Here is a 22,828-nt window from a genome sequence, read left to right as displayed (position 1 = left end):
CAATCAAACAAACAAACAAACAAACAAACAAACAAACAAACAAATGTTACGGTGAGCTTTTGAGCTGCTTGATGTCTGTGGACAGGACGATTTAGGGGGTGCTCAATAGGTTTTCTTATTTGCATTTTTTTCAAGAAAGTAATCTGTATAAAACTATGCCCCTCTTGAGGTCTGTGCCCAAGGCGGCTGCCTAGTTGGTCTAATGGTAGCACCGGCCCTGTCTATAGTTATGGCAAACAGAAATGGGGAAAGGGGACAGCCTTGTCTAGTTCCCCTTGCTATATGGATATCTATCGAATGTAGATTGTTAGTCCTAACTGTAGCTTTGAGGAGGTTTTTTCCTTTAATTTTCAAGCAAGTAAGTTTATAGATTGGGTGGCCTTTTTTGTGTTCATCTTCTAGTTTTCTTTTTCTACATATCATTTCATTTCTAATGTTTTCTTTTTGCTCTTCATGACAGGAGGCAATGGAGATTAATTTCCCTCTAAGTACCACTTCCATAGCATCCTACACGTGGATTTGAGGAATGCCACATAGTTTATTTGTTTCTATTGTTTAATTTCTAAAGAGACTTCAGAAGAAATTTGTTAAATAAAAGTGATTTATTTAGTTTCCAATTTGTTTGATGTCATTTATTCTCAGTGTACATTCTGTCCAAGCATAGTCTGTCCACAACTTGTTACCAATCCTTGATGTAAAGAGTTTGACTAATTAATTTAGGAGATAACAATATGTCATTTAAATATATAACTTAGAAGATAAGAATATGTAATCAATCCTTGTGTATATATTGTGGATAGAAGAGAAGTATGTATAGTCTGTTACCAGTGGGTTTTGAAGATGTCACTAGGTCAATAGATAAAGCCTAAGAGCCATTAATTGATCTTAGCAGCTTAGTAACTGTATTGTTAATTTTAATTGCTTTGACATGATAGGCAGTAAAATTTAAAAGGTCATTCAGAGAGGAGTGATACAAATGTTTACTGCTGACACATTGATTTACCCATGCTGAATGAAAGCAGAATTGAAAGACAAGAGAATCAAGTGCACTCTGCATGAAGACAGCTCGCCAGGTTGTTTTGATCTACAAGCAGCTCTCCACACTGAAAGCAGTGAAAGCAGCTTTCTCAGTAATCATGCTTTGTGGTATTATCCAGTACAATTTTTAAAGTTTGTATATGCACACTCACACATTATGCAATGCATTTATATTTTGTATCACTTTCATATTTATCAAAATACTTAATTTCACAGGTCAAGGGATGGCGTCATGGAAATATAAATAATAATAATAACTGTGCTTATATACCGCTCTTCTACACATATTAGTGCCTCACCCAGAGCAGTGAACAAGTTAGTGTTATTCTTATCCCCACAATGGAGCTGGGGCTGAGAGGAGTGGCTGACCCAAGGCCACCTACTGAGCTCATGTCAGTAGTGCGATTCAAACCAGTAGACTGCTGATTATGGTTTAGAACACATACTTAGTGAAACATATGCATTCTAAATAACGCTGTATGAACTTCACTGTAGTTCTTTTTCTAGTACGGTGTATAACTGGTGCTTCTTTATCTTTGACAGCCAATTAAAAATAGTGAACAGTATCAGATAAATGTTCTGTAATTGTTAGCAGAGACCAAGGATGACCTGGTCATGTAACTTTCCCTGTCATTTTTACTATCCATATCTCTTACCTTGCAGCTGGGCATAGTGGTACTTTTGGCTAGGTAGAATGTCACATTATTGGAAATAGTAAAAAATAATTAAATTATGATTGGTTTGATATTTATCTATGTTATCATATGAAAAGATCTTAGATTTCCGCATAAGATAATATATAAAAATGGTAATCCAAATAGCAGATCAGGGTTTTGGCCAAAAGAAATCTCATGAAGATCTAGGCAGGAAACTTCTCCTTGTAATATGTGCTACGGTAACTTGAATGCATTTCATCATTAATCTGATTGAGTTAGATTTCATTAAAAAATGTTAGGAAACTTAATTCTTGTGTTCATCTGTTCTATTTTTCTATGTTTTATTTAAATAATCATTTATATTTTGATACCTCACTTAATGAAAAAGACTAGCCTTTGTTAATGAAAGAAGCCATTAAACTCTTAGGAGAAGTCTGTCTCCTGGGTGGGAGAGTGCAACAAAAACATCCATCCTGTTTATTTTGTACTGACAAATAGTTTCTCTAAAACAGAGAAACGTGTTTTCAGTTCTCACTTGAAGGTTTCAAGCTGCTCAAGATTGAAGATAAAACTACTGAGTATTTAATACTTTTTATTTAATGATTAAAAGTTATGTTTAATATTTATGCCTAATATGATTATAGAAGCAACACTGTTTGAATTATATATATACTTATTTGAGTTGGATTGTTAGTAAAATTACAATTTTATGAATTTTTTACCTTTTTATAACATTACAACATTGTACCACAAAAGTTTTAAGTTTTGCATGAAGAGGTTGCCAAAAATAAACATCCCCATCCCCATCCCCATCCTACGGCAGGAGGCGGGTGGCGGGCGGCGGGGGGCCGGGGGCGGGTGGTGGGACGAAGACCAAGACCAAGACCAAGACCAAGACCAAGACCAAGACCAAGACCAAGACCAAGACCAAGACCAAGACCAAGACCAAGACCAAGACCAAGACCAAGACCAAGACCAAGACCAAGACCAAGACCAAGACCAAGACCAAGACCAAGACCAAGACCAAGACCAAGACCAAGACCAAGACCAAGACAGCTGGGCCCCTGGGGGGAGCGGCTGCGCCGCTCCCCCCGACGCCCCCCGCCCCGCCTGTGACTTGGGGTAATGTACAGATTGTTCTGGGATGCAGAGGGCTTATATTTTTCCTACTTCTATATTCAAAGCCATGTCTAATACAAGGGTTTCAGAGGGCTTATATTTTCACCACTTCCTTATTCAAACTAATGTCTAATACCAGGTTCAGAATCAGTCTCTTGTGGGGGACAGTCTCTTGAGTTCAGGGGTGTGTGATTTGAGGTGATCCAAAGATTATCTGGGGGTGCAGAAGCCTCTTATGTTTCCCAGTCCCTTATTCACAGTGATGCCTAATGCAAGGTTCTGGGAGAAAGGTGAAATAGTAAGTCTCAGCTCCAGAAGTGGAGACTGGATCAGCACCAGCACATGTCCTCTTGTGGGGGACAGCCTTTGGAGTTCAGATCTGTGTGATTTGGGGTGATCCAAAGTTTGTTTCTGCTTCAGCTGCCGCCCCTTTCTTCTTATTGAATTGTTCTGGGGGCACTGTATTTTGAAGCCATTAACTCAAGATCTGGCTTTTGTAGGATGACCCAGTATCAGTCTACTCAGAGGGGTGAGTCTGCTGAATATGGAGGTGTATAATATTTGCCCCTGCAAACTTCATTTTGAGGTTCAGAGCTTTTCAGTTTCCCCACAATATTTTTCTTTGGCTTTGCGAATAAGGAACTAGGAACTGCGAATAAGGAACTGGGAACTAGGAACCAACTTCAGCTTCGTATCTAAGCATCATATCCTGCTGCAATCTATAAGCAATTTAAGTAGGATGTATTGTGTATCATATTGAATATTTATAGTATTGAATATTTATAGTAGTCGAACATCAAACGTTCAGCATCTGGGAATTGCAAGCTATAAACCGTGAATAAGAAACAGCATTAGAATACAATTTTTTAAAAGTTACAAAATATATATTTGTGTCTCCGTTCCGATTTCTTCGCCAGACTTTGAGTGCATAATCTGGTGTAACATCTGCTTTAGTTACTAAAAAGAGAGAAGATAATTCCAGGACATCTAACCTTTTGTCAGCCATGGAGAGGACTTGATGCCCTACAGGGATACATTAAGGGCTTTAAAGAGGTTGTATTTTGTAGAACTTTCCAAAAGGCTAGGAAATTAGTCTGGAGATACTTCCTTTAACTTTACTTTCTGTTTCTGTTTTCTGGTCACATATCTGGTTAATGCAGGCATTTAATCTTGCAGGCATGTGATTTGCTGTTAGTTCCTTTTCTTACACTTCAAGGGGTTGGAGGGTTACAACAAACTGATAGTTTACCTGGAGGCAAGAGCAGAAATGGAAGTCCAGTCATCCCCTTTGTAAGCACTTGAACTCTATAAGAGCATGAAAATTACTAAATAGTTTGCAAGGTTTTGACAGATTGTCATGCTCTGTGAAAAGAGTGTCCATGTCTTTCCATTAGCGAGCTCTTTGTAGATGCTGGGGGGAAAAACAGTTCTTCAAAACTTCATCAAAATATGGTAGTGGCCCTGTTCTATTCTTTGAGCTGTGTCAAAAGATATAATTAGTTTGGATTCTTCTTAGCTGATACTCTTGCAATAATGCTTTAAGAAAGTGATTTGATGGTGGTGCTTCATCCTCCAAAGGCTCACATAGCTGTAAAAATGCTCATCATTTATATAGTAGCCTTTCAAGCATCCAAAGTGCTCACAGGCATTATTTTAGAAATCCTTACAACTGCCCCATAAAGTAGGCCAATATTACTATTACCATATTATTAAAGGATGTAAGGATATTATGGAATTGCATTGGTACTAAAAACTTGCAAGTAGAAATGCAAATCTATCCAGGATAGAGAACTGTTTGTAGACTGTGCAAATACAATGTGGTATGTATTAAATATAACAACTGCAACTGATCTCCTGAAGAAAATGGCTACTTTGGAGGGTGGTCTCTATTGCATTATCCCTTGCTGAGGTCTCTCCCCTCACCAAACCCCACCCTCCCCAGGCTTCTGTCTCAAATTTCCAGGAATTTTCTAACCTGGATTTGGTAACAACATTGGTTACACAAACAATATAGTTACAGTATACTTACAGTATACCTTAATTTTGCATCTGATTCTGAATCAAGCCAATGGGACACTAAGACAGGTTGCAGAGGAGAACCTACGCAGAATTTAGGAACTAGGGCATGTAGAAAACCTCCTTGTCCTACAGGGCAGTTTTCATATGAGGTCAAAAATTAAAAACACTCACAGCTGTAAAATGAATACTCACTTCCACGACAGCAATGCAACCACCAGCCTCTTTGACCAAGAGGCAAGCCCCAAGTCCTACCGAGTGTTATGCAAAATAGAAGTCAGCCCTGCACGGTAGAACACTTTGCAGACTGAGTTCCACAAAACAATTACTTGGGTAGCTATGGCACATTGGCCAAGGTTCTGAATTCAGATTGAAGCATTGGACCTCAAATAACAACACAATGATATAATTAATAAACAATGCAATCCTATGGCAAGTTACTCCATTGAAGTCAATGAGCTTAGACTGGAACAACTCTCCATAGGATTGCCCTGAAAGTTTATTAAAAGAAGTGCAAGAAAATACAAATTATAGGAGAAGAAAATAACAACACTATAAAGGTTTTCAGGTCTAAACTAGATGTTACCTTTCAGCTACAGCACAAATGTCCAGGCAAAACTTCAGAGTCTAAAGTACAGAGAACAAAGGTAAGACAGCATATGGCTACAAGATTCTACCAGCAACCATCCCAGTAATGATAGCATCTAGGAACAAAGATCTGATACCTAACCAGGATCTGATTCTTAGGAAAGATAAAGCTAGAAAGAAGGCTCAAGCTTTAAGGCTACCTCCCTGCAGTGTGGCCTGACCAACTTGACCAATCAGGTCAAGGGCGCAACCTGAAGGGCTCAACCCAATGATATGCTGCCACCATTGGCGTGTCCGCACATGTGGGAGCAAATTACTCCACTTCCAGAGTGCTATGTTTTAACGAGATGGAATGTGGGTGCAAAAACTCCCTTCAATGTCATTCTGACTGCACTTTCCCAGAGAAAAGACTTCTTTTGCTTCTAACTAGCATCTAACTAGACAGAAAAGCCTGAACCAATGTTTGAATAGGCCAAGAAACAGACGGGGCATACTTCGTTTGCATACTCCGTTTCTTGACAAGAAACACAGTCATGATAGAAGAGGGCCCATATGTAGGAGGAGCTGATCAGTCAATCAGTCACTAACTCAGGGAACCGTCCCTTCACCACTCAAAAAGAGGTTATTCACCCGTTACCATCCCTTTACAAAAATGATGTGGCCAATTACTGCCCAGTCTCTAATCTGCCCTTCCTAGGCAAGGTGATTGAGAGAGTAGTAGCTGACCAACTCCAGGTCTTCTTGGATAACTCTGGTCCTTTGGACCCTTTTCAATATAGATTCAGGCCAGGCTATGGGATGGTGGCTGCTCTGGTTAATTGCTGATCTCCACCTGAATGTAGATGAAGGCCATGCTTCTTTCTTACTCCTCCTGGACCTATCTACAGCCTTCAATACAGTAGACCATGCCATCTTGTTGAGGCATCTGGAGGCAGAAGAAGGTATCAAAGGATGTGCCTTGGACTGGTTTAAATAGTTTCTCATGGAATGGATCAGCTATCTCCAGAGTGGGAATTATCTTGTGGGGTTCCACAGGGTGCAATCTTATTCCCCATGTTATCCAACCTCTATGTAAAGCCTTTAGTAGAACTTACTTGTAGCAATGCCAACAGTATGCAGATAACACTCAGCTCTATATCTCACTATCCAAATCACTACACAATGCAGTATTGATCTTGGGCCACTGTCTAACAGCTGTGGCCAAATGACTGAAAGCAAACAAATTGAAACTGAACCCAGACAAGATGGAAGCGATGCTGGTTAGGAAGGCAGAGATCTCAAAGGACATAATACTCCCCAGTTTCAATGGAGTTCATCTGACCCTTGCAGACTGAGTTAAGAGCCTAGGGGTATACTGGATCCAGTGCTAGAAAAGCAAGTTAAGGCAGTTGCAAAAAAAAAAAATGCTTTCCACAAACTTAGTCTAGCCTGGAAGATGGTCCCCTACCTTGACATGGCTGACTGGCCACCTGGATCCATGCCATGGACTTGCCTACTGTAATGCACTGTACATAGGTCTCCCCTCTAAGTTAAGTCAAACACTCCAGTTGGTGCAAAATGCTATAGCTCTGCTATCATTGGCTGATTTCGCACTAGGAGCTTACCGCGCCTTTTTTGAGCAGTAAATGCGATTGCGTCTGCTTCGCATTTGCACCTGCGATCTTCACACTTACAGAAAGCTTCGAGTTTGCGTTTGACAAATTATCTGAAATCTTCTCACCCACCTCTTTTACACTGGCTCCGTTGTCTCGCGTTTGTTGCGCTCTTTTTTGCTGTCATGCGCAGTGTTGCGATGGAAGTGAAATGTTTTTTTTTTTTAAATATGCGCATGCGTCGTAACGTTTATGCGTTCCCTCGTTTGGAAATTGTGCAACGATGTCTGCAGTGAAAGCTCTGATTTTGGCCTGGCTTCAAATAATCCTCATTTATCTGAGGCGGTCAGAAATTGGAAAAGGGAGTGGATTTGGCTGTGACCCTCACTCTGTGCAACCTCCCCCCAGAAAAGATTTACATTTTTGATTTTAATGGTTTTTTAAAAATCAAATTTCTTGTTAGGTTTACTTACACGGCCCCTCTTTCTGGGTGGGTTCTCCTGTGGTGATTTATGCATACTTCCCCCTGCAGATGAGGTTCCTGGCACGGGTTGGTGACTCAACTCCCGGTTTCCCCCCAAAAAAATTTCAGTTAAGGAGCTTAAGGCATTGACCGCTTTGTTAAGGCCCTCAAAGTTCTGCTGCTGTGCCTCAATGAAGGCCTTTCTGTCTTCTCGTGCCTCCAAAGTTGTGTCTTCATGCCTTCTTCGCTCCACTTCAAGAATTTGCATGCGCCATTCTCGACTCTCCAGCAAGAACTGCCTTCTTTCCTTGGCATTGTTGTTCTCCTCTCTCTCTGCTTGGGAAAACATTTTTTCTGCAACGGTGCTAAGCATGGCCACACGTCTGCTTTGGGTTCTAGCCCTTTCGAGCCTAGATGCAGGCGACAACTGTGATGAGGTTGTGGGTGTGGTTTCAACTGGCTGGTTTCCAGTAACTGAAACCAGAGATCAACACATGGGTATGATTTCAACAAATTGTCATTTCATAAAGGGTTTGAGGTATTGCAACCACGAAATCTCACTCACCTTCAGTAGGACGACTGCCCTCCTCATGCTCCTCCTGAAATTCCTCCACCTGAGTCAAATCTGGATCTGTGGAAATGCAAAGGAAAAAAGGTTTGTGAAGAGTGACTCTTGCCACCGGTGATTCCGCCTTATGCACCCCACCCCAAAACACAAACTCTGCCAAATAGGAATATGTGACTTGATCTCACCTTCTTCTCCTGCCTCTCCCCTGTCACATGCTTCCATCAAGTGATCCTGGCAGCCCCTGAAAGAATTATAAGCTGTTATTATATTTAGGAATTTGGGGATATCATTCAAAGTATTGCGAACATGAAAGGAAGACTCGTATTTGAATTTCCGGTTTTGTGCAGGAACATGAACACCTAAATGGCAAAATACTGTCACCCAATACCATGTTGCCATACCCCAAATGTCACAGGAGCATCTTCAAATTCGAAGATTGCTGTGACTCCAGGTTGCTTCTGCTTGAGTTGTGTGTATGTCCCAGCAGAGGGAATCTGCAGTTAAGTTAATGTTCACTTGAACACTCCATCCCCACTCCTTCCCGTCACCCCAGGCCCCCCTTTACCCACCCACCATTACAAGTACCAACACAAAAAAATTCCATTGACAAGGGCATGACAGTGGCAATCTTCATTAGAAGAATAGGAATTATCTATCTATAACATTTTAACATGTCGCCTAGTGGTCACATCTCTCCTCAGAATTCCACCTCTTGTCCTACGATTGATTCTGCCCAGCAGGCAATAGACTTACCATGCTCATTTGCTGTGACATCCACAGATTGCAGATTCAGGGTCACCATTGGGTGGGTAAACAATTCCTCCGACCCCTCAAAATGACCTGGTCTTGTGGGGTCAGCGCGCTGAAGGGAGAGACTTCTGGCCACCCGTTGTGGCCTGATGCTGGCATCGCCCCTGAAGATACGATGGAGCTCAGCGTAATATGGGCACGTTGTGGGGGCATTTCCTGATTTGGAGTTGTGTGCCACCACTCGTTTGTATTCTTGGCGCATTGCCTTAGTCTTCGTCCGACATTCCACAGCCGTTCTCTTGTGCCCTCTTGCCGCCATCTGCTCCACGATCCTTTCAAACACATCTATGTTTCTATGGAACATTGAAAGTGCCTCCTGGACCTTCTCCTCTCCCCAGAAAGCGATGAAATCCAGTGTCTCCCTCTCCCTCCACGACACTCCTCGTCCAGCCATTTTCGACATTGCTATCCAACCGTACCGTTAGAAATACCATGATTGAAATTCTCCCACCCAGCATAACTCGAGCTCTCACTGGTCCGCCTTGGTCACATGACCCAATTTTCGGCTCTCACGCTATACCCCTCCCCCTTCTGGATGTCGTTTTCGTTGTGAGATAGGAACGCTTAAACGTTAATATGTTTCATTAAAAGGAGAAAAATAAATGGGATTTTGTGGCCATGCTGGGAGGCTGCTAATCGGAAAGAACACAGTGCGCCCAGACACATTGTGCTCAGTGAAAAAGGGACAAGCGACATGAACCTCAGATTCTCCCGCCCAGCATAACTCGAGCTCTCACTGGTCTGCCTTGGTCACATGACCCAAATTTCGGGTCTCAATCTATCCCCCCTACCCTTCTGGAAAGCTTAAACGTTGATATGTTTCAGTAAAAGAAAAAAAAAAGAAAAGGGGTATTTGTGGCCATGCTGGGAGGCTGCTAATTGGAAAGAACACAATCAGAGCGTCAGGGGAAAGGAAGGGCTGAAAGAAACGCTCAAACGTTATTGTCCTTTATTAAACCAAAAAAAAAAAATGGCGGAATAAAAATTTTGATAGCAGAGGCTGGTGGGTGTGGCTAAACCGGCAGGTTGTCCAATCAGGGGTTAGAGAAGAAAAAAAGGAACAAAAACGCTTTCACGCTAGCATACTGCGGGCCGGGAGCCGTTTTGCAGCGAATGCCAGTTAACTTTGCAGTATGTCCGCAGGAGGAAAAAGCGGAGAAACCACTGACATGCTGCGGATTGGCATTCCATGACTCCTTCCCGAGTGTGAAACCCACACAAACATGAGGTGCAATACAGGTGCAAACGCGCTCTAAAAACCGAGTGCGAAATGTACCATTGTGACCTAGGAGGAGCATGAATATTACTCCCATTCTGCAGTCATTCCACAGACTACCTCTCAGCTACCAGACTCAATTCAAGCACTTGGGAGACGACAAGTACCCCATACAAAGCTCTTCACAGCCTTGGTCTGTCATATCCATGGGACTGCCTCTCTTCCTATATTCCAACATGGCAGCTTTGCTCATCTGAACAGAAGCCTTCTGCAAGAGCCACCTTGCACATGGGCAAAATCAACAGCTGCCCGGACATGTGAATTCTTTGTGGTAGAGCCCACTTTATGGAATGGTCTATTGGAAGTTAGGAAACCTCCCACTCTCCTGGCTCTCCACAAACAATGCAAAACTGAATTATTCAAGAGGGCTTTTTTACTCAAGACAGGAGGACTGTACTGGATGGGAGTGGTCTCAAAGAGATCCTTCGGTAAAGGGATAGACTTCATTACTATTGCTGTAAGTATGATAAACCATAGACTGTACTACTATTGCTACTGGGTAGTTCATATGTTGTTTTAATATGTTGGTCTTAGAATTGCTTATGCTCTGTTTCATCGTTTCTTCAACTCTATATTGGATTTCTGCTGGTTGCTTGTATATGCCCTATTACATGTTTATTGAAATGTCTTTGAAATTGACTGTATGGACTAACACTGTATAATTCGCTTTCAGTTTCAGTAGAAAGGTGGACCTCCCCCAGAGAGAGAGAGAGAGAGAGAGAGAGAGAGAGAGAGAGATGCTATCTGTAAGAGGAGGGATGGAACAGGGAAATAAAGGAATTGCTTGTAAAAAGACTGAAATGAGATAGGTGAGCAAGGAGATCAGCGGATAACCTCAGTGCATTATAAATGTATTAGAAACACTTTGCCAATGTAAGTGGACAGACTTTCTAACATAACTCCATTTTGTAAACTTGGACTAGTAGCATTCTCCAGAGCTCCAGAAAAGGTATTTTCTAGGCCTACTTGCAGCTTTATATTATTTATATTATATTTATTTTTTGAGGAAGACTGGTCTGCACCATCTACTACTTTTGCTCCTGATTTCCAGCAAACATGTATGGGCTTTTTTTTTTTTAAAGGGAGATTTCAAGAGATATTTCTTTTCTCAAAAAGCACTTGGGAGCCGACAAGTACACAGAATGTTTTTTTTTCCTGACGAGCTTGAGTTATAACTTCATATTTGTTGGCTTTTCCTTTCTATTGAAAACGTTACCTGAACTAAACTTGAGTGGATTCAAAGTGAGATGAATGCACTAGAAGGCAAGAGAAACCCTGTGATAAAATTCTTACAACAAACACCACTGCAGAACAGATGATGTAAATGTGTATGTGACTGGAGAGAGCTGATCACATCATGCTTATTCGCGGTGATTGACACCCATAGCCTCATAGTGAAGTAAAAGTCCCAGTGTGCTTCATCTTCTTAATGAGGATGTTGAGTACATATGTTCCGTTCCGAAGGGTCACACTGCTGGGTCTGAGCCACATTTGTTCAGTGTAGCTGATGGAATGACTCTGGAATTAGTACGGACTTTCCTGTCTATATGCTCATCCCCTAACTGTGTTTGAGTGAAAATTCTCCAGAAAATGTTTGCTTTTTGAAGGAAGATATACCATCCATATCATGCTGCAAGAATATATTATTGTGGTATGGATCTCCTCCACTGATAGAATGACAAAAAAAGTATTATGTGACTGTCAAGAAATGTCAGCCAAGGAGTTACCTGTGGCTATGACTGTGGCTCATGGGGTGGGGAGGGAGGCACAGCACATGGGCCAGTCACAGCTTCTTGGAGCTCTCTCAGCCCCACCCACCTCACAGGGTGATTGCTGTGAAGATAATAATAATACACTTTGTAAACTGCTCTCAGTGGGTGTTAAGTTGTCTTGAAGGGCAGTATATACATCAAGTGTGGTTGTTGTTGTTATTTGGAGCCCAGTGGCTCCCAACTGTCCTCAGCAGGCAAGTGCTGCCTGGAATCAAAATCTGACTGGCCAATCAGGACATGCCAGCTGGGCTACAAAGGGGATGGGCCTGGCGACAGACGTGGCAGGTGCAGTTTTCACTTATGTTTGATGCCAGGGGATAAAAAAGTGAGCCAGCTGGGCAAGGCAGCAGATTGCTCATAGCCTACTAAGTGTGGCAAATGACATGCAGTAAGTGGCAGTGGCAGGAGCCAAGATGTTCCAGCAGTGACAAGTAGTGGCAAGTGGAGGGGGATCCAGCAGAGAGTGCCAGGGAGTCCCAGTGCTCCTTCAGCAACAGCGGCCCTTTCTAGCTCACCACCCTGAGCAGTGGGCTTCGGATGTTGGCCTGGACCACAGCTGCTCCTTTTCTGCCACTTTTTGAGGAGGACTCGGTGGCTGTCTGAGGGAAGCTCACAGCAGTGTGTTCCAGTAGTGGGTTCCAGTGGGAGAGATGGATAGCCATTTCTTTGGCCTGTTTGAGGGACTGCAAATATTTCCCAAACCTCCTTGCCAAATTTTCTCAGTTCTTTAAAACTCCATTAGGACGCCATCTCCCTCCTCTTCACACTCAATCTCACTCTGCTACGATGGAAAAAAGTCCCTCCTCTTTCCAGCTCATGCTACCTAATCAGATTCCTTGGAGTATCCTGTCACTCAACACTCTCAGATTCTGTGAGGGATTAACTCTTAACAGCCCTGCAGCTGTGTGTGTACAGCCCTTACAGGCTTTTTAAAATGTGCAATCCGTCACACATGCATAACATCCTCTCCTGATATTTTTGATCATAGCACCAGCAATGTCATATCTGAAAAGGGGTTGGGATTTGGGGATTTCTATACATGTTGCACAGATTATATTCCTGACCACTTTTCTGATCTTGTGCTGTACTGACCTTTTTAAAGATGTCCAAGTAATTTTGCCCAGCTGTCTCTCAGCCCTCAATTTTCAGCGGACATTGGCTAATCCTGCACGGGATTTGTGAGTTGCAGAGATAGAAAGAAGGGCTACTAGATCCCAATTCATGGATACAGGCGGAGGAGAAGCTTTATTATTCCCTCCATCATCCTTTTTTTTAGAATCTGATGGAGATCATTCCTGGCTACTGAAATACAAATAAATGTGCTTAAAATGTTCAGTTCTTTGGAGACATTCCATTGAAAACCACTGTTAAAACTAAAATATAAATGGCCTTCATTATTACTTGTGAAAGAAACATTTGAATTGCTTGCATTTCATGTTTGTAGCAAAGAAAGAGAATAAAATTACCTACATCCAGACTTTCTTTTTTTTAATGTAATTAAAATGTCCATCAAAATTTAAACCAGAATAGTAGACAGTGACGGGACTGCCAAGCTTATCAGAAATTACTGCTTTTTATTAATAAAACATGTCTAAATCTGTATCTCTATCTCAACTATGACTTTCCTTGCAGAAGACTAATGTCTTCTTTCCTAGGATTAAACAAAAAAGGCAACATCACAACTTACTCAGAAGATCTGTGTTATCTAGTTTGAATAAGAGATGAAATAACATCAAGCACTTTAAATTATTGCTTAACAAAGAACAGTGACAGATCTCATAAAAGAAATAGAAGATTTCATTTTGATTATGTTTTAAGAAACATTGCTATCATTTTATCCTGAAACCTGTTTTTTTTCTTTTAATAATATGGAGAGAGGAAGCTCTTTGAAAGTAGGACTTGAGAGTCTCAGTACAAGTTACATAGTTTTATTTTGTTTTGCATGTTTGTTGTTTTCAGGGGAAAGAAGATGGGACACGATGTGGACTTTTTGATTACCATTCCGGGAGCAAGTCAGGAAGACGAACTGTTATACCAAGTGACTGACATTTGGAAAAAGCAGGTTGGACAAATTGTCTTAAGATTTCAGCACTTTCAGAATGCAACTTGATGAATGTATGTAGATACAAATTCTTTATCTGTTCCAATCAACACCTCAAAAGTTATTTTTCAGTCTCACTTAGTGGCTTGTGTTAATTTGTGAGGGGCGCTAAATGGAAGGGGATGGTGGTAATTGCAATCTGGTTTTCACGCTATTCACAAGTCACAGCCACTTAATAGCTCTCTTGCTTGCCAGAATGGCCAGGGGGAAACTGTCCTTTGCAAGCTGATACATGGTCATTCCCACTCTGAACTTTATTTTCTTAAGCAAAATCCAATTATGTAACACTATGTTCCTGACACTGGTTGCTGACACTTCACTAAAATACCTCAAGTCACTGAACAGGGAGGAAGGGGTCTGCTTATTTATCCAAAAGTTAGCTATATTCACCAATATAAGTGTGAAGTTACAAGAAGTTACTAAAAGTACAAGATAGGAAATTACTCTGTAGGAATGAAGGAATCATGCTTTGTGAATGAAATGGGATCAATATGATAGGAATGATGCTGTGACAGCATACTTTTTAAAAATGAATGTGTTTTAAAATGTGCCCGTTTCTCACAATGTATCTCTTGTGTCTGACACATAAAGCTGCCTTAAAAAAGAATCAGGCCATAGGTCTATCAAAGCCAGGGCGCCCATTGAGGCCAGGCAGGGCCGGCGCGCCCATGGAGGCCAGGTAGGTGGTGGCCTCGGGCGCGCAGGCACTGGAGGGGCGCTGGAGGGGGTGTTGGGGGCAGAGGCGCGCGCAGCGAAGCTGGCATGACAGGGCCGCCTGTAGCTACTGGTGCAGCCAGCCAGCCAGCCAGCCCCTTGCTGCCGCCGCCGCCACACACCTCAGCCGGGCGCAGCCTCTGTGCGCCGCTCGAGCAGCGGCTCGTGGCTTCTGCGCCCAGCTGGGGCGCGCAGCGGCGGCAGCACGGAGCTGGCTGGCTGGCTGCAGCAGCAGCTGTAGCCAGCCACGCCAGCTCAGCTGCGCGCTCCTCCGCCCCAGCCGGGTGCAGAAGCCGTGAGCTGCTGCTGGGGCGGCGCACGGAGCAGCCTCCGCGCCCCGCTACAGCAGCAGCCTGCAGCTTCTGCACTCGGCTGGGGCATGTGGCGGCGGCGGCACGGGGCTGCCTGGCTGGCTACAGCTACTGCTGCAGCCAGCCACGCCAGCTCAGCTGCGCGCTCCTCCGCCCCAGCCGGGCGCAGAAGCCGTGAGCTGCTGCTGGGGCAGCGCACGGATCAGCCTCCACGCGCTGCTCCAGCAGCAGCCCGCAGCTTCTGTGCTCGGCGGTCCGCGTGCAGCCCAGCCCCCCTGTGGTGCGTGATGACGTCTGCGATGACGTCATCACGCCTCCCATGGGGCGCATGCGCGCCCGCCGCCGCAGGCGCTGAAACCTCTGGCGCCGGCCCTGAGGCCAGGTAAGCGGTTGCCTCAGGGCACGGGGCGCTGGAGGGGGCGCCGGAAGAGGCGCTGGGGTCAGGAGCACGTGCCACGGAGCTGTAGCCTCCCAGCCTCCTGCCCCGCACTGCCGCTGCCGCCAGCACATGTCCCCGGCACAGCAGTCTCAGGCAGGGGGTCTGGGGCGGCGCAGGGCAACTGAGTGGTAGAGCTGGGAGGCCACCCATGCACCATCCCAGCCGCCCACCACAGCAATTGCGCTGGCTTGTGCACACGCCCATGATGACGTCACACGTGATGTCATCACACAGGCAGGTGTGTGCACGTGTGCGCGCACCCTGCCCACTGGCCGGCTGCGGACACCAAAAACCATGGCGCCGCTCCTGATCAAAACCAATGCTGTTTACTCTGACTAGATGTGGCTTCCAAAGGTTTCAGGTAGCAATCTCTCACATCAATTACAACCCAGTCCTTTTTAACTGGACATAAGGACTGAACCAGGGGCCTTCTGCAGGCAAAGCAGATGCTCCACCATTGAACCACAGCCCTTCCACCTGGTTGCTTGTCCATATGGAAATAATTCAGGTGTATCTCCTCACCACACTTTTGGACTCCATTGCATGGCTTATCTCCATGCTTCTTTAAGTCTCAACAAACAGTGTTTAAGGTACATGAATCTACCTCATTCACAAAATAGCACAAAGCTTGTACTGTTTGCAACCAAATTTTGTGACTTCTCTCATTTGGTATGAAAGTTAAAGCATTTTTCCTTTTAATTTTCTTTCATTGGGATAAAAATCTAGACATCCATTTCCCAATCACATGTCAAAAATTTGTCTACCATAAAGTGCACAATGCAGAAGGTAATAAATGGCAATGAATAACCATTACACAAAAACTCTAGTAATATTTAAAGTGACCGTGCCTAGAGCAGCGAGACATGTATAATGCAGTCAAACGAAGAAATGTCCATCAGTATCAACTCTACTGCAAGTGAAATTCCGTTGAAGAGGCCTCTTTACAGATTGGAGATGATTGGGATTTGTTCTGTATTGTGAATTGGAACCATTTATTTGTGGTAACTGCCAGGAAGAAGGAAGACAGAAACGGGTGGACAGACTAGTACCTCCGTCGCAGTTACTGCAGTTACTTCTCATTGGATTTCTTCAGCTACTCTTCAACGGAATTTCACTTGCAGTAGAGTTGATACGGATGGACATTCCCTTGTTTGACTGCATTATATGTGTCTTGCTGCTCTAGGCACCGTCACCTTAAATATTACTCGTATAATGGTTATTCATTGCCATTTATTACCTTCTGCATTGTGCACTTTATGGTAGACATGGGACTTTACTGCTTGATGACCATTTGTGCCTTGGAGTGTTTGTTGGCATCTTACTTTGGATGTGGTTATTGAATTATATTCAATGAAGTTATGAGATTGTATTTACTTTTTTGATCCTTTTTTTCATTGATATTAGTCAGTTGGTCACGGTGCTCTGAGAGCTTGCTCTTTGGTTAGGCTGGTAGAATAGGCTACTGATACCCATATTTCATGTTTTGAAGGGAATGTCATCTACAAATAGCGATATCTTGTAAGTCTGCTCACTTACCACTACTCCTTTCATTTACATATTTTGTCTAATGGTTCCTGCTTGCTAAATCTTCCTCCTTCACCCCTCCCCCATCTCAATTTACCTGGCTTCTGCAATTAGTTTGTCATACATCCTGGAGACTACATTTCCCAGGGCCTACTTGGTGTGACAGTGTGAAAACAGCATCACAGATTTATTTATTTATTTATTTATTTAGTGGTGAGAGAAGGAGCTTGATGTGGGGAAAGGAAAATATTTTTCCCTCCTACAAATATTTGTTGGCTGGCTTGTTGGCTGCCAACATAGCACTTTGCTACAGCAGCAACTATTACAGCAGCAGGTGATCAATGTAAAAGTTATTTCAAAACAGTAGCAGTGTTAGTCTGCCTGTTGCAGCTGAGTAAAGTAGTGGCACCTTTAAGACTAACCAAGTTTGTTCCAGCATAAGTTTTTGTGACTCAGACCTCAGTTCTTCAGATGCAAAATGCGATTATAATATTAATGGTATAATATTTTAGTATAATAGTATACATTTAAAGAAGTGAGATCTGACTCATGAAAGCTAATGCTAAAAATAAATTTAACTAATCTTAAGCTGTCACTTGATTTCTGTTTTGCAAAAATAAAAACAAGCATTGTAGACACTAAAGCTCGTATTCTGAGTCCAGCAACTTTGACAGCATCTCTAATATTTATCAGATAGCTATAAAGGGGCTTGCAGAATCATGGGCGGGTAACATTGCAGCTGGGAGGCAAGGCTGGGGTGGAGGGCAGGCCCCTTGTACACGATGAGAGGACATGCTGGGAGGAATGTAGCAGGAGTATAGGAGGGACCTGGATCCTCTCCAGCAGCCCCTCGCAGTTTGTGCCACCATTCCAGCTTGGACATCAGAGGCAGAATGATGGTCTAGTGAGTGTTCCAGGTAGCCCAAAGGACTAGAAGAATGGAGAGGGAACACTTGCTAGCAAGAGGCAAAGGGCAAAAGCTGGAGGGAGGGAGGTTTCTGCCAGGCTCCCCCACTCCTTGCTGTCCTGCTGTGTCCCAATCTGGGGAGATGGTGTAAGTGGTCGTCCCTGGCCTTCGCCATATTTGATATACCTTTAATACAAGCCTGTGATATAAAAATCACAGAGTCCCTGGATTAATGCAGCTTGGTCTGTATCAGAGGAAATTCCAAGCTGGCTAGGCAGAATGTTGCTGGACCCAGCCCAAGAGATTCAGGTATGCCTGGAATGTACATATAAATGCAAAGGAATAGGGTGATTGGATTTACTATCTTCCCAGCAACTGACTTGAGACCACAACAGTAGCAGGCTTCACTGTGTCACCTCATTAGCACATTCCAATGCCTTCTTTCCATGATTACATTTCCCCACCCCAAACTTGTGAGTAATCGATCAGCTTCGATAAGTCAATTTCTCTCTGGGAACCTATATTTCTTCATATCTAAATTCATCAACTCAGCTCCGGTAGATTTATTAGCAAACTGCCCCTTTTGTGCAGTTCCTGACAGTTAGAGCAGTCCCTCAGTGGAACAGGCTTCCTCGGGAGGTGGTGAGCACTCCTTCTTTGGAGGTTTTTAAGCAGAGGTAATACTGATCACCACCTTGGGGGTCAGGTAACTATTTTCCCCAAGCCAGTTTGGCTAGGGATCCTGGTGTTTTGCCCACTTCTGGGCATGGAGCAGGAGTCACTGGGATGGTTGGGGGGGGGGTAGTTGTGAATTTCCTGCATTGTTCAGGGGGGTTGGACTAGATGACCCTGGAGGTACCTTCCAACCCTATGATTCTATGATTCTATTGTGAATGTAATGGAGTTCACAAAAGATACACAAATGTGTAGGTAGAACTTGCAGAAATTCTCCTCCAAATCTGTTCAAGTTCACTGATGTTCACATGAAGGTTTTTGAGGGGAGCAGGATACCGCAAGGGGAAGTGAAAATTGGAAAAGACATCTTCCACAATATTCCTTCCATTTTCTATCAGTTTGATCCAAGCAAGTGTTACTAATGTGATATAATGATATCGCTCAAATTAATTCACTATCCTTTATATTAACTGTATAATGTTCATTTAAAGTAACTATACTTAATTGTACAATATTATTTTGCCATTATGTTATTACATTATATAGTGTGTATAATTTTAAATAAAGCCACTCACAAATTTTAGACATACAAATATACAATTATATAGATATATGGGATGATCCTTAGAATAGAAACATAAACAGGACCTTGCAAAATTGTATCAAAAACACAACATGGATATATTTTTAAAACACCAAACTCTAAAATATTTATTTATATACCACCTTTCTCTCCAATGAAGACCCCAAAGCCGCTTACATCCTTTTCCATTTTATTTTCACAGCAGCCCTGTAAGATAGGTTAGGCTGAGCATGTATGACTTGCAAGGTCACCCGCAAGTTTCCATGGCAGAGTGGCGATTCAGATTTGGGTCTCCCAGATCATAGTCTGACACTCTGACCTCTACACCATGGTTGCTCTTATGGCTAAAACCACCATAGTTAATTAATCTCTTTTGCATTCATTCTTTATTCTTTTTGTCATATAGAAGAGGGTTTTTTGCAACAAAGTAGATCTTTGAGGCAACTTGTTCCTTCTATCATTGCTTCTTGAAACACTTGTTTTTCTTCAATTTTGTTTGTTTTGCTGAATTTCTTTGAAATAAACATGGGCTTAGATCCACTGGCATGTTTCAGTGGATGGAAGGATATCTACCGATGGAGCTTGACTTTCTTCTCCACTCTGTCCAAATTGTCCCTTGTCCCAAGGAACAGCACTTCAGGGGACATTTTTGGCTACAGTACGATGAGAAAAGAAAGTTGTGTTCCTTGGGTAGAAATCTTTCCATCTTCATTAATGTTCTCGGGGATCCAAACAAAGGGTTTAATATATCCATTTCCCCCCCTCAAAGTCACAAAATCCCCTACTTTACTATAGCCCAATCTGACATGGCTGGACGCAAAATATATGATCTTACATATAGTCTTTTTGGCGGTCAAAGGACACCCCACTCCTCTCTTTTGATCACTGGAAAACCTTGCTGGATCCAACCCTATGAGCTTTCTGGGTTTCTTCTGAATGGATGCAAACCAAGTTCTTTCAAAAATGCCAGACCTTTTTAAAGTTTAGTAGCTGTATACGTTTTACCATAATTGTGAACCACTAATTTGAAAAATCAAAAAGAGTCCAGTAGCACCTTTAAGACTAACCAATTTTATTTTAGCATTAGCTTTCGAGAATCAAGTTCTCTTCATCAGATGCCTGATACAGAGACAGGCATCTGACGAAGAGAACTTGATTCTCGAAAGCTAATGCTAAAATAAAATTGGTTAGTCTTAAAGGTGCTACTGGACTCTTTTTGATTTTGCTACCACAGACTAACACGGCTAACTTCTCTGCATCTATGACTAATTTGAAAAGGAACTCTATAACAATATTTGAATTCCTTATTTCAGAAGTTTCTGAGTCACAGTTTTAAGTTCTTATCATTTTTAGGAGCATGGCTGAAGGGGCAATCATCCCAGAAAATCACCTGAGCATTTTAGTATTGCAAACATCATTCTCTCCTTGCCTCTTGTAATGCTGTGTTTCTCAGTGGAGTGCTCATAAATTTTACTATTATGTCTCATGGATGGCTTACTGATGAGACTCCATGTCTTCTAGCAACTCTGCATGTATTATGAATAGCCAAGGGTGAGATCTCCTCTATATCTATTATTTCTTGTATCAAGAAGTTAGCAAATATGAATAATCCTTCATTCTCAGTTCCCTCTGGTATTCCTTTAAGGGAAGGTTGCCTTATTTATTGAAAGATTCGAACTTCATCTTGGTCCTTAAGTCTACCTCTAATTTACTGAGATTTATCATGCCTTTGAGCTTGGAATACCAGTTGTTTCATCAGCTGAACTGGCCATTTTTTGCTGTCTCCTTTATTTTATCTTTACATTTCCTAATTTAAGAATTAATGGTTCCACAGTTAATGCTAATTTTGCTTGCAGTCTGTTTTCTACCTTTTAGAGCAGTGTTCCCATTTCCTAACAGAGTTATGCCACTCTTCAAATAATTACCTCCTCTTTCACCTGAGCCTCCAGCCATTTCAATGGTTCTTATTGGATTACTCAACTGTGCTGTTTCTTGGGCACTCCCTGTTTCTTTATTCTAAGAGTAAGTTCTGAAATTTGTTTCTTAGGTTTGGTTACATGCTGAAGTTTTCTTCTTTTTTGTAACTGTGGAGATTTACTACTTATAGGGATCCCATCTCCTGTTGGGGGCAAGGGATCCCCCACTCAGCCTGTGCCTCCTGCCTCTACTTACCTGTCAGGTAAGGGGAAGAGGTGGCAAGAAACTTCTCAGGAGGGTGTACTTCCAGCAGGCATGATGATGTCACTTCCTGAAATGATGACATCATGCCTGGTAGCAGGCATGCTCCTGCACTTCCAGAGGCCAATTTTGGCCCCCACTGGGCTGAATTGGCCCCACACCAAACAGAGCAGCATGCCCATTGCTGGTACGATGGCATCACTTCAGGAAGTGACATTGACACAGTGGCACCAGGAGTGCACACATGCTTTGCACACTGGAAGCAGACTCCCAGTAAGTTCCAGGTCCCCCTCCACTGGGAGGATATAGGGACTTGACAACCCAAGGAGCTCCCATGCCATATGGACTGTTCATCTGCCGTGAATAACATAATGAGAGTTTCAGGTGGCATTGCAGAAACATCAGCACATGATTGGCTTGTTGATAATTGGACAAGGGGGAGGGAATGGCCCAATGCAAGAGTGGCAGAGGGCCATTACTATATGGTGCAATGTACCTCGGGGATAAAACTGAAATTGAAATAACCCAGATGGTATTTGCTTTGACTAATGTGTGTGTAAAGAAAGGTGGGGATCTCTTTTAGGTTAAGAGCTGGAAGTTATTTGGAAGGGAGTAGGCATGACCACCATCTTCCTGTCAAGCACTGAAAAACAAGAAAAGGCAAGGCTGAAACAGCTGAACTGGCGCTTTGCCCTCTAGACTTAGTGGCGGCGTTTGTAAACATTTGCAGATGCAGTCGGAGCTCCCGTGAAAGCAGCATGCATGTGCGCCAAGCAAGATACAGCCTGTATGTGAATTGAGGACCACACATAAAATCTTGCACTTGAGTATCTCCAGGTAATTCGTAATGTGTGTTTCCACCTTTAGTTGGAGCTGCTAGTATATAAGGGAAGAAAAGTGGAGTTAAAAGCTCCATTTACCATCATGTTTGATTACATCAGTTTAAATTCCCTACAGGTCATTTTTGATGTGATCTTCCGTTGCCTGGAAGAAGCTGCAGGGTGGCTTCTTCCTATACCACTTAACAAAGTTAGAAGCTTGAGATCATGTGGGAGGAATTAATGCTGCAGTTTCTGGAATGGGTATAACTGATAGAAGAATTCACGTCATTGACTCCTCTCACACGATCTTGGACTTCTGCCATTGACCAACAGCACAGGAAAAAGCCATTTTTTTTAGTAAAGGTTTTATTTAAAAAGAAAAGATATAAATAACAATAGAAAGTGCGTAGAAACTTATACAAACACTACATAGATTTAAACTAACAGAAACATATGTTCGAAGTATATAATAGCATAACTCTTTTTGATTAAATTATATGACAGCTCTCTTCCCCTCTCCTTAGTTGCTTATACCCAGACTTTAATGTCAATGATTTTAATCAGTCATCTCTTCTGTATTTTATCTCTATAATATAATTGCCTTAATTCACCTTAGTTTTAACCTAAATAATCAAAGAAATCGTTCCATTTTCTCCAGAATCCCTATATTGGTCTAT

General features: G+C 42.7%; 1 protein-coding gene across 1 annotated transcript in view; it reads left to right on the top strand.

The window, feature by feature from the left end:
• The window catches only part of DNTT (DNA nucleotidylexotransferase), a 205,346-nt gene that overhangs the window by 122,526 nt on the left and 59,992 nt on the right, over nt 1-22,828 (top strand). Inside the window, exon 12 of the mRNA XM_054983605.1 lies at nt 13,858-13,960. Coding sequence (XP_054839580.1) covers nt 13,858-13,960 — 103 coding nt within the window. The remainder of the gene's footprint in view (nt 1-13,857; nt 13,961-22,828) is intronic.

The sequence above is a fragment of the Eublepharis macularius genome, chromosome 6 (assembly GCF_028583425.1).
Source record: "Eublepharis macularius isolate TG4126 chromosome 6, MPM_Emac_v1.0, whole genome shotgun sequence".
NCBI lineage: Eukaryota > Metazoa > Chordata > Lepidosauria > Squamata > Eublepharidae > Eublepharis > Eublepharis macularius.
Note: the sequence above shows the minus strand (reverse complement) of the source record. Positions and strands in the feature narration are given on the sequence as shown.